Source organism: Muscardinus avellanarius (genome assembly GCF_963383645.1).
Source record: "Muscardinus avellanarius genome assembly, chromosome: 3".
Taxonomy (NCBI): Eukaryota; Metazoa; Chordata; class Mammalia; order Rodentia; family Gliridae; genus Muscardinus; species Muscardinus avellanarius.
Window position 1 is genome coordinate 54418264 of NC_137788.1, and position 13323 is coordinate 54431586.

Sequence of the window (13323 nt, forward strand, 5' to 3'; positions counted from 1 at the left end):
TGAGACAGGAGGATCGCACTGGTTAGGAGCCAACCTCGCTGGCTTAAGCAACCTCGCTGGCTTAAGAGACCCTGTTTCCAAATTAAAAAAAAAAAAAAAATAGGTCTGGGAGGGTAGCCTGGAGGTAGAAGGGCTTCCAGGAACCCCAGTACCACAAAAAAAAAAAAAAAAAAAAAAAAGAAGTGGTGTGGTGAACATTCTCTAAAATATATTTGTGAAATAGAAATTGCTATTCTTACCAAACATCAGAATTTTAAAAGCTGAAAAGAAATCATGAGTGCATAGCTCAAGATATTATCACAAAGTGAACTTATTTTTGTATACCACTGGGAAAATACTTGAAGGTCTAACTTGTTTTGCAACAAACAAATTATTCTAAATTATAGATAATTTTAGTTTGACTTCTGAATCTTGGGTGAACAGAGCAATACAATTTTAAATTTAAGTAATATGAAATGTCCATGTAATATGAATCTTAGTCCTATGTAGTCACACTCAATAGCAATTTCAGTTTTCAGTATTCAGAGACGTATAGCTGTGCTTTTGTGAATAATTTTAAAAGTCCTTTGTAGATATCAAAATAACCATAAATAACAATTGTCTGTCCTTATATAGTGAGATATAAGTAAGTCTCTTCTATTTAGTTTTATTGGTTCCTACATGAAAGTTTCAATCAGTGCTTTAGTATAGTATAGAACAGCCTCGTAGATGAATTTAAAAATATATTAATGGACCTCATACAAATTTTTTGACTCTCTTATCCCAAAGTAGTAAAAGCTTAAAGAAACATTCTTCCGTACTGGATTTGGAATGAGTTGGGCAAATGACTCTTTTTAGACACCTTATATATGGAATAAATTCATAGAAATATGACTTAGAACTGTGCCTTACCTTGAAATAGCCCTGCATATTGTTAACTAACAAGCATACATAGCTTTTCTATGCCTTTCCATATCTGTTTGCAAATAAACCAGTGAAATAATGTTAAGAAAGATCAAATATGTTAACACTTGTGTTGACTCATACCCTGGAGGCTCTGGTTTAGATAGGTTAGCTCTCACTATCTAAAGTAAGTATTAGCTAACTATTTTGTTGAAGTCAGAGTTCTGAAAAAACTTACTTGTTTGGTCCATATTTACTGATGTATTGTTGGATTTCAATCTAATATACAGTTGAAGTGCTCAGAAGGGAAAAGCAGCTTGAATGTATGCGCTTTCCTGGTGATGATATGGCAGATCACCAGGTCCAGGGGGAGAAGAAAGAGGGTGGTCTTGATGAGCCAGGAACATAAGGAATGTGACAGCCTATACTTTTCTACCTTTTGATACATTGTTAAATTTTCTTGGTTTTAAGGCATTGAATCTATGGAAATAATAGATTTATGAATTCAAATTCAGCCTAGATTATTTCTTTATTGAGCTTGCTCTTTAATTAAAAACAAGTAATACACAAAGGAGAATTTTCTACACTTGTCCCCATTTTCCCAGTAATAAATATGAATATATATAGTCTTATATCCTTATATTTTTACATATAATTTTTGGGGGGCGTGGTACTGGGGGTGGAACCCAGAGGCTTTCTACCTCCGGCCTATACCCCCGGACCTTTTTTATATTTTTATTTGGAAACAGAGTCTCACTAAATTGCTGAAAGGCTCACTAAGTAGCTGAGGCTGGCTTCGAACCCATGCGATCCTCCTGTCTCAGCCTCCCAAGCACGGGGATTACAAGTGTGCTCACACCGCCCGGCTTACATATAATTTTTATATAGTTACAGAAAAACACTTGTTAGCACAAGTAATTTTTAAGGGTAGGATATCCCAAGAATTCAAAGATTTAAAAATATCTTTTAAACATTGAATAAAATATTGGAATGATTAACTTTAAATTTATCCCTTAACCGGGTGTGATGGCGTGCACTTGTAATTCCAGCATTTGGGAGGCTGAGACAGGAGGATCACAGTTTGAGGACAGCCTCAGCTACTTAATGAGGCCCTTTGCAACTCAATGGAACCCTGTTTCAAAATAAAGAATAAAAAATAGGGCTGGGGGTATAGCTTGGAGGTAGAATGCCCCTGGGTTCCATCCCTAGTACCTTAAAAAAAAAAATCAGCCCTTTTCCTAATTTGTATTCTCTAAAGATACCAAAATCTGCTGATAACCAAATCCCGTTAGCAAGGGTACAGAAATGAGGTCAGCTTGCCAAGACCATTTATGTCTGTGGCACTGTGACCACTTGAGAGAAGTAAACTAAAAGGGCCAAGAGGACTGGTGAGAAAGAGAGGACCATAACAGGGCAGTTTCACCTGTCCCATCCTATACCTTGTTTTGGAATAAGCAACAGCTTAAAACACAATAGAAGAGCAAATTGGAGGAATATATTGTTGTGCATTAATTGTGCCAGTTACTGAAGCTCTCAGGTTGTCCGCTCTTCCTCTCCTTCTCCTTTCCTTTTCTCTGGATACTAGGGATTGAACCCAGGGCACTCCACAGGAGCCCCAGCCCTTTTTTATTTTTATTTTTTATTTTGAGTTATGGTCCCATTAGGTTGCCCAGGCTGGTATCAAACTTGTGATCCTCTCGTTTTAGCCCGGGGTTGCAGTCCTGTGCCACCACTCCTGGTTATAAGTTGTCTTCTTTTCATATCCATACAGGACATTTACACGTGTCTGTATTTGCTTTAAAAGTTTTGATATATTCACAAAAATCCTTAGATGCATTAAAAGAACCTTCAGTAAGACAGACTTAGCTGCAGTTAGGAACAGGAAGGGCCAACTGGACTCTAACTCTGCTCGCTTTTGAATGTCTCTTTCCAGTGGCAGCGTTTTCATTCCCTCTGAAATGCTTACCACTTTTCCCACGTTTCTTTCTCTTGCAGAGTCGCACTGATGTCACCCAAAGCACAGATTTGGTGAATTAAATATACAAAGTGTTGGCTCTTGTGTTTTATACTTTTAGGGGGTGAGAAAGGCTAAAATGCCATTCAGTAATGTGTAGCTTTGAGGAAATTCTAGGTAGATTTTAAATAATAATCTTTTACATACTTAAATCCATCAAGGAAAGATAATTAATCCTAAGGAATTTTAAATATTCCAGACATTCCACTGCCCTTCTCCCAAAAAGATGTCATTTCGAAAAATGGATCCTAGCTGTACAATAGGATTTTACTGTCGAAATGTTCAGGACTTTGAACGAGCTTCTGAAGAAATCACTAAGGTACCTTTATTTAAAATATTATAATAATATTTGTAAATGACTTATTTTATTAGAAATAGTTTACAAGAAAACAAAAATATGTAAATTGTTATTCTCTTGTAAAATTTTTCCTTTAATGTTAATATTACTAAGAGTATTGTGAACCAGAAAATAAAACTATTTGAGATGTGTGAGCATGAGACAAATGAAGCCAGTGACCAGTTGAAAGTATCGATTGCTCCACTAGGTGGCACTGTTGAAATAAAAATCCCACAAACTGAAGGCCTGGGCAAGCAGTTAGTTTGTATTCTATTTGAAGAGAATTTTAAAGGGCAGTCCCTTAGGGGTAGAAAAAAATTAATGAAGTATTTGATCAAGCCAAATTGTGCATTATTTCTTGTTAGTCCAGGTGCTGCTTTTATTTTTTTTTTTTTAAGAGAAATGGTATTTTTGGATTTCTCAGAACTGCTTTATTAAATGAGTGGTGTTGTTACCTTCCAGTAAACTGTCTAATCTGGTCTCTTCTACTTACAGATCCTTTGCAATAGGCCTTTTTCACTTCTTCTCATTGTCTTTAAATTTCTGTTTTTGGTCCTTAAATACTCTTAAAACATTTACAGAGCCTTAATGCCTATCTATTTAGTGTTAGAAATTTTAAGGGCACTTAAGTGAGTATAATTGGATGGGCCTCTTTATTTGTATCAATAATTATGGATTGTCCTTTTATGATAAATAAAACCAATACTAGAGTCATTTTGGAGAATTTTTAACATGTTTCAGATATATTAATTATTGGTATTTTATATCCACTCAATTTTATACAGGAAAATAGACATAATAGGGTGAAAATTTTTGTTTGTGTGTGAAACTGGGGAGTGAACCCAGGAGAAAACGACCTCTGAGTTATATCCCCAGCCCTATTTTATTATTCATTTTGAAACAGGATCTCACCAAGTTGCTGAGGGTCTGACTGTGTTGCTGAGACTGGCTGTGAACCTGTGGTCTAACCTGTGGCCCAAGAACTTAGATTACAGACATGCACCTCCACACTCAGCTTGAAACTTTATTTTAACAATGTAAAAATAGAGTGGAAAATTAAATAAAAGTCTCATGTTTTGCTTTATTTAAGCAGCTGAGTAAAAAAGTAAATTTAATTAGAATATGACAAAAAATGAATGAGGAAAAGAAAAAATAAGATAAATGAGAACCTTTACATTTTATTTCTTATAGTTTTTGTGTTCTTTTTTTTCTTTAACATAGAAGGCATGGTGAAAAGAAAAAAATTGTATTTTTTATTTCCCCCTCCTTTATTTTTGAAATTAGTATATATATTTGTATATTCTAGTTTGATAGTTCTGTTTTTATAAGGTCTATGCATATTCTAAAATATACAAATATAGGTTATATTGTGTAGTGCATTGATATTGATAACATGTTCCATTTAAAAGTACCATTTCTCTGTTTTCAGTCATTTATTTTCTGTTAAGATTAAAATAAATTTTTATTTTATTTTATGTCATTTTTGTGGTACTGGGTGGAACCCAGGGGCCTTTCTACATCCAGGCCATACTCCCAGACCTATTTTATATTTTATTTGGAAACAGGGTCTCACTAAGTTACCGAGGCTGGCTTTGAACCTTGCGATCCTTCTGTCTCAGCCTCCCAAGCCTGGGTTTTACAAGCGTGCACCACCATGGTAAAATAAGTATGTTTAAAACAGTAGAATAGGCTATTCCTGGAATAGAAATAAATCAAGATTTTATTACCAAATTCTTAAAAATTTACAAGTGAGTTGTATATTGATGTTTTCTAATGACAATTATTATAGTTTTACATTGGAAAAATAATCTGAAATTATTGTTCTTGATATATCAGAATAATTTGCATTATAAATACAGAGAGTAACTAAATTGAAGTATCTTTTGGAAGTACTGAGACTTTTGTAAGAATCAGTTAACTTTGTTGTTCTTGAGGTAATAGCTTTTTGTTGCAATATCAAAAACCCATTCTGTCAATGAAAAACTTGGTCATTTACTTTTGCTTGGGCAGTTATAAGTAATTTTTATGTTTTCAGTTAAGCTGTTGTTTTCTTCCCTTGGAAAATTAAAACAACTTAAAAATTATTTGTTTCTTTAGTGGATGTATTTTTAGCATTGTCATTTTGAAAATGAAACTAAGTAGTCTAGAGTCTCATGTTTAACTTGTAATGTTTTATGAGTGAATATTATAACTATGCTGTGTAATTTTACAATATTAATAAAATTGTTAAATAAATTCAGTGTTTAGCAGAGTTCAATCCAGCGAGTATCTGAGTAACTGTTGTATATGAACATATATATATATATATATATATATATATATATATATATATATATATATATATATATATATATTCCCTGCTTTTGAACAAGATATAAAGCTTCTGCCCTCAAGTAACATTTACACTTGAGGAGGGGAACTAAGACAAGTAGACATATATTACACTGAATATGATAAGCATCCATATGAAAGTAGAAATAAATTGATAGAAGGAAGGCTGTTGAAATGAGAGGGATGTCACATTCAAGTCAAGGTACTTTATTGTGATGGTGATATTTAAGATGAGACTTAAAGTGTAGGCTTAATTTCCATTGGCTTAGTGAGAAGAAGGAATACTTCAAGCTGAGAAATAATCAGAGCAAAGATACAGGAGAAGGAAAGTGTAGACTTATCCAGAGAATGGGAAATGGTCTAGTTTGCTAGGTGCCAAGGTCATATACCAGGCAGGACTTCTTTCTTCTACAGCCTGACTCAGAACCCCTAGGGATGTAGCCTGGGAGCCTCCCTCCATTGCTAGCAAGCCTCCTAAGCAGTCTTGTACACTAAATTCAAGAACCACCGTGGAAGACAGTAAAACCCAAAGTGTGACACTTTGAGCTGGTTTTTGGTGGCATTAGGGCAAACATCTTAATACTTAGGTTAATTATTTACATTAATATTAGAAAACATAACATATTAAACACGATTTCTCATTTTTATTGTAGGATGTTACATAAGTTATAAATGATGAAAAAATTTCCATTAATCATAATAGAGATGGTAAATATAGTAAAAATAGTGAAGGCAATATATGAATGTCCACAGATTAGAAAACACTGAAATGGAAATAGTGAAAGATGAGGCTAGAAAAGTACATTGTAATAATATTGTGGAGAGGCTTGAATGCTGGAATAAAGAGATATTTTAATAATGTATTTTATCATATGAATTTTAGATTTCAAGCATATAGAAATATAGAGAATAATATAATAAATAAATGCCCATATTCTATCATTGAGCTTATGAAAAGAATTAACATGTGATGGAAGTGGTTATCTTTCCCTAGTCTTACTACTTTTCTTTCTTCCCAGTGATAACTACTGTCCTGAATTAGTGTATCATACCCGTACTATATATATTCATAATCAGCACATCTTTCTTTACTTTCCACCAGTGATATCTTTATACAAAAGAATATATATGTTCCTGTAACCTCTTTAGTTAACAGTGAGTTAAATGAACAGTGAGTTTTGAACCTGTGTGATCCTTTTGTCTCAGCCTCCTAAGTACTGGGATTACAAGCCATGCATCAACACGCCTGGCTACACAACTTTTTATTAAAACTTTCTTTTGTTGATGGTCACTTAGCTTGTTTCTGAGAACCATAAATTGCCTTATCATTTCTTAATTGCAGGTAATTCTTTTGGAGGGTACTAGGGATTAAACTCAGGGGCATTCTTCCTCTAAGCTGTACTCCAACCCTTTTATTATTTTTTTATTTATTTTTTGGTGGTACTGGGGAGCGAACCCAAGGACATTCTACCTCTGAGCTCTATCTTCAGCCCTATTTTGAAACAGGGTCTCACCAAGTTGCTGAGGCTAGCCCCAAACCTGTTATCCTCTTGTCTTAGCCTCCCAAGTACTAGGATTACAGGCATGTACTACCATGCCTTGCCTCAAATAATATTTAAAGAATATTCTTGTATATATTACTTTATGCATATCTAGTACTTTAGTATTACATCAAATACACTAGGATAGAACTGCTGGACAGAGGGTATGCATATTTTTAGGTTTGGTAGATACTGTTAAATGCTCTTTGAAGTGATCATATGAAACAGTATATGAGAATATCCAATGTCTCACACTCCTACCAACACTTAATTTTGCCAGACTTTAAAATTTTTAACCAGTCTCATAGATGTAAAGTAAGTATCTCTTTGTAGTTTTAATTTGCATTTTCCTGATTGATAGTGAGGCAACATCTTATGAAGGTGATGGGCCCATTTAGTTGCTCTTTTGTGAATTTCCTACTTATTTCCTTTCTCTGTTGTTCTATAGGGCTGTTTACCTTGGAGGAAATCTTCATAATTTGGGATACTACTACTTTGTTGGCTGTCTAGCAAATACATTCTACTAGATTATTTTTACTTGTTAATGTGTCTTTAATTTTAAAACAGTCAAATTAATCATTTTGTTCTTACTGATTGAATTTTTATAATACGTCCCTCTATCTAGTAATTTCTTGCCTTTTTTGTGTTTTTTTTTTTTTTTTTTGTCAACAGCTTGAATCCTTTAGGATTTTAAGTTCCTTGTGGTTTTTTTTTTTTTTTTTTGGTGGTACTGGGGTTCTTGGAAGCCCTTCTACCTCTGGGCTACACTCCCAGACCTATTTTATATTTTTATTTGGAAATAGGGTCTCTTAAGCCAGCACGGCTGGCTTCGAACCTGAGTGATCCTCCTGTCTCTGCCTCCTAAGCGCAGGGATTACAAGTGTGTGCCACCACGCCCGGCTTAAATTCCTTGTGTTTTAAACAATCAGTATTGCCTATTTTGATGCTCTTTATTCTTGTGTTACTCTGCTTCCTTCTGAGATCATTTTACTTCTCTCTGAAGAAATTTATCATTTTTAAATTTTTTTTGTGGTACTGTGGTTCCTGGAAACCCTTCTACCTCCGGGCTACACTCCCAGACCTATTTTATTTTTGGAAACAGGGTCTCTTAAGCCAGCACGGCTGGCTTCGAACCTGCGCAATCCTCCTGTCTCTGCCTCCCAAGCGCGGGGATTACAAGCATGTGCCACTACGCCCGACTATCATTTCTTTTAATGCTACTTGCTTGTGAAGAATTCCCTTAGTTTTTGTTTTTAATAATCTTTATTTTACTTTCATTAAAAATTGAAATAATTACAAATTTACAGAAGAGTTGAAAATGTGATACAAATAACATTTTTTCCTGAATCATTTGAGAGTAAATTAATATCCTTGGATAATTGAGTGTGCAGGTGTTATAAACAAGTACATTCTCCTGTATAACCACAGTTGAATTATCAAAATCCGGAAGGTTAGCATTAATATTACTTCACTATCTAATCCTCAGAAACTATGCAGATTTTACCAATTCCTAGTAATGGTCTTTTAGCAGGAGAATCTAGGCCAGAATAATATATAGCATTTATGTATCTTGAAAATACCTTAATCTGTATAGTTCATCTTCATTCTTGACTTTCATCTGACCTTGATACTTCTTAAGAAAACAGAACACTTGATTTTTGTTTTTTTTACAGGATACTTTAAAAAATTTTGTAGGTTGTCCTCTCAGTTTGGGTTTATCTGATGTTTCCTCATAAATTTTGGGATATATATCTTTGTCAGGTATGGCAGAGAAATGGTGCTTTGTTCTTATTGCAGTTTGATATAAACTACTCCTTCTTGGCCCTCCAACTAATTATATTTATAAGATGTTTAAGTTAGCTATTTCTTTTAAACGGTAAGATTTGAGTATAAAATAAAAAGATTCATTTTAAAAATCATAACAAAAGTTTTATTTCTATATTTCACTGGCATTTTACCATATGAATACTGTTTATAAAAAGAGATATGGGGTAACAATTTTCCTATATCCACCCAAAAATGTTTACCACTAAAGTAAATTATAAAAATACTAAGTAAAGTAAAACAAGTGAAAATAATTTGGTTACTGTGTAAATTGTCAACTCCATTTTTCTGGGTGCTCAGCCCTCAAACTGATTCCCTTTCTCCCACCCGCACTTTGTCTGATGCATTGGCAACTCTTGTCATCTCTTTAAAATACATTTTGAAACTGATAAGTTCTCACCTCTTTCATTGTTCCTCCGGTCCATTATGCTTCTTCCTTGGGGTTATTGCAGTAGCTTCTGATCTCCCCTGTTTACCTACATAGTCTGTTATCAACAACAGCCACCATAGTGATTTTGTTTAGAAATGAAATCTGTGAAGTCCAGCTCCTTAAGTCTCCTTGGGAATGATAGGCGCCCTCCCATTTCACAGACAACATTTTTGGATGGATATAAAAAAACCATTATCCCATATCTCATAAGAGAACTGAGGGAGAATGGTAGGAGATGAAGTTACACAGGTAAGGGGTTGGGGACAGATTTCATTTAGATTCCTGTAAGACTTTACTTTGAATGAACTGGAAAGCTACTATAATCTTCTGAAGAAAAATTATTAACATAACCTTAGTTACATTCTAAACAAAATCACTCTGGTGGCTGTGTGGGTAACAGACTATAGGTAGAGCAGGAGAGATCAGAAGCTACTGAAATAACCCCAAAGAAAAAGCATATGGACCAGAGGGATAATGAAAGACGTGAGAAGTTACCAGTGTCAAAATGTATTGCAGTTGAGGCATTTGATGCCATTCTGAATTCCTTTCCTCTGAATGAGGACTTTTTTTTCCTGCTCTGAAAGTTTTCAGATTTGAATCCCAATTACTATACTACCACCCAATTTCTCTCTCTCTCTTTCTCTCTTTTCTCTTTTATTTTTCTCTGTAGATATGTAGTTTTCTCATGTAATGAAAATAGTAAAGCTGGGAGTGGTGGTGCATGCTTGTAATCCCCATACTTGGGAGGCAATCCAAAAGAGAAAGAAAGAGAAGGGAGGAAGGAAGGGAGGGAGGAAGGAAGGAAGGTAGGTAGGTAGGTTGGTTGCTTGGTTTAGTAACTTTCATAAAGAACACAGCTAATAAGTGGTAGTTCTCAGGTTCAAAACCTCAGTAACTCCGCTGGGCATGGTGGCGCACACTTGTAATCCCTGCGCTTGGGAGGCGGAGACAGGAGGATCGCGCTGGTTCAAAGGCAGCCATGCTGGTTTAAGAGACCCTGTTTCCAAAAACAAACAAACAAACAAAAGCATAAAATAGGTCTGGGAGTGTAGCCCAGAGGTAGAAGGGCTTCCAGGAACCCCAGTACCACCAAAAAATAAAAAATAAAAAATAAAAAAAATTCAAAGACCTCTGGGGGGGAAATATCCCTCGGGTATTACTTAGATAACCCAGAGCTATAAGAAGGATCACTAAGAAATATAATAATCATGAATACTAAAGTGATTTCAAAAAGATATTGACCAAATTTGTGATGGACATAGGAAAGTATGTGCCACTAGAGAAAATGGGAATGCTCATCCTAGAAGAAGCAGCAAAGTTTTCTCGTACTCTTTGAAAACACAGAGTAAAAGTCCCATGGAAGCTGATTCCAATCCAATATATGACAATCATTCTTAACAGTGGAGTCTGTCTGAAAAACTGAAGGCTTCTAAAGAACACTATTAGTTCACGATCACCTGAAATAAGCCTTAGATAATCACGTTTGGATTGTGAGTTGATGTATAAATAAAAGACTGTGTAACAGTGTTCATGAATGCATATTCTTGAGTTACTGAGGGTTTTTTGGGGGGGTGGTACTGGGGTTCCTGGAAGCCCTTCTACTTCCGGGCTACACTCCCAGACCAGAGCGGCTGGAATTTGAACCTGCGCGATCCTCCTGTCTCTGCCTCCCAAGCGCGGGGATTGCAAGCGTGTGCCACCACGCCCAGCTTAATATCAGCCAGATTTTGAACTGAGGCCTTCTAGTATATTTGTTGTAATCCATGAATTTATAAAAATCCTTTCTGCTGTGCCTATTCACTCCTCCCTCCCCATAGCAACTTTTTTTTTTTTTTTTTTTTGGTCACTATAGTTTTGCCTCTTTCAGAATGCCATATAGTTGTGATCATACAGTATTTAGCTTTCTCAGATTGGCCTTTTTCACTGCAAAATACACATTTAAAATTTCTACATGTTACGCTGGGCATGGTGGTACACGCTTGTATTTCCCGCGCTTGGGAGGCTGAGACAAGAGGATTGCACAGGTTCGAAGTCAGCCTCAGCTATTTAGTGAGGCTCTCAGCAACTTGGTGAGACCCTGTTTCCAAATAAAATATAAAAAAATAGGTCTGGGAGTATAGCCCAGAGGTAGAAAGCCTCTGGGTTCCACCCCCAGTACCACCAAAAAAAAAAAAAAAAAAAAAAAAAAATCTACACGTTTCTTGTTGGCTTGGATAGCTCATTTTCTTCTTAGCACTGAATAATGTTCCGTAGTCTGGATATGCCACAGTTTAGTTATCTGCCCACTAACGGACATCCTTTAAACCACTAAAGGTTTCCAAGTTTGGGTAATTATGAACATATCTTCTGTAAACATCTGTATGTAGGTTTTTATGTGAATGTAAGTTTTTAACTAATTTAGACAAACCTTCTACAACCCTTAGAAATATTTGAAATATACTCAGAAAATGGAAAAATAATAACTCTCAAAGCATGAATTTGTAAATATTATGCTTAAGGAGACTTAATGTTGCAAGAGGGTTTGCAAATAGTAGGTGCATTTTATAGTTAAAGAGTAAAACTTTCCTTTCTGACACTTTCCCCTGGGGCACAGATTTGAATCTTATTATTGATGATCAACTTAGACCTGTACTAATAAAATCGAATGACTTCTCTCTTGAGCTTGAAAGAAAGAAAGAAAGAAAAGATGATAATGTTAGCTCTGCTGTGTTATCTCAGAATGATATAATGTGAACACTTTGCCCATTAGATACTGGGCTTGTACAAGTGACATTAAATACATGGAAAATGACAATTTTGAATTGTATTCTAGCTCTTGACTGGTAGTAAAAGACGATTCATCAGATGCCAGCCCTCTCTGCCTCTTCATTTTCCACACTTTTGTCTTTCTCCCCTTTTTTGTAGGATCTAAGTTAGAAAAAAAAAAAATATATATATATATATATTTTTTTTTTTGCGGTACTGGGGATGGAACCCAGAGGCATTCTATCTTCGAGCTACAGCTTCAACCCTATTTTTTATTCTTTATTTTGAAACAGGGTCTCACTGAGTTGCAAATGGTCTCACTAAGTAGCTGAGGCTGTCCTCGAACTGTGACCCTCCTATCTCAGTCTCCCAAATGCTGGGTAGTAATTCAGTCAAAATGTTTTTTGAAGCTGGACGTGGTGGCGCATGCTTGTAATCCCAGCATTTTACCATATTCAGAATATCAGTATATTGTTGCAGTATATTGCTACCACCTAAGGAAGATGAACAGCTTAACTCTTTAATATTCCATCAAACTAATGTGACTAGAGGACATACTTTGGGATGGGGTGGGGTGGAGGTAGGCGTGGGCAAATATCTTAATTTTTGATGATCTAGTCCTAAGGAAAAAGCATATATTCACCTATAAATAAACTATATAATGCTAACCCACGTAATATTTTGGCCAAAATAGTTAAAACTATATCACTGACTAATGTAAATAGGAGAAGCTAAGAAAACTTCAGGGCTAAAACATTAGATTTTTGTCATGTGGTCCTAGTGTACACTATTGCAGCCAATGAGGGATTCTTCTGTACTTTCTCTTACAGATGCTGAAAATTTCTTCTAAGGAGAAATATCCCTTGTTTACTTTTGTAAATGGTCATTCCAGAGACTATGATTTTACATCTACTACAACCAATGAAGAAGACCTTTTCTCAGAGGAGGAAAAGAAGAGATTAAAAAGATTTAGCACAGAAGAGTTTGTGTTACTTTAAAGATTGACACATTTGTGTTTGTTGAGAAGATCTCCTTTGAAAGGGGAAAAATGAAGAGTAACAAGTAACATTTGAAACTGTTTTCATACATATCATACTTTTGTATGTTCTTTTAAAAAAGGACCATTTGAATATATAGAAGTTTAAAGATATTTTTCTGAAAGAGAAACGATTTAATGAATCTTGCTTTCTAATGAGTACCAAGTGATTCTGGCTGCATT

At 35.1% G+C, this 13323-nt stretch overlaps 1 protein-coding gene across 1 annotated transcript in view; it reads left to right on the top strand.

Annotated features, from left to right (window-relative positions):
- ATG4C (autophagy related 4C cysteine peptidase) overlaps window positions 1-13102 on the top strand; it is a gene marked incomplete at both ends in the record, with an annotated part of 53229 nt that extends 40127 nt beyond the window's left edge. The window contains 2 exons of the mRNA XM_080693332.1: window positions 3096-3215; window positions 12935-13102. Of these exons, the coding sequence (XP_080549458.1) occupies window positions 3096-3215; window positions 12935-13102 (288 nt within the window). The remainder of the gene's footprint in view (window positions 1-3095; window positions 3216-12934) is intronic.
- Window positions 13103-13323: the final 221 nt, after the last annotated feature.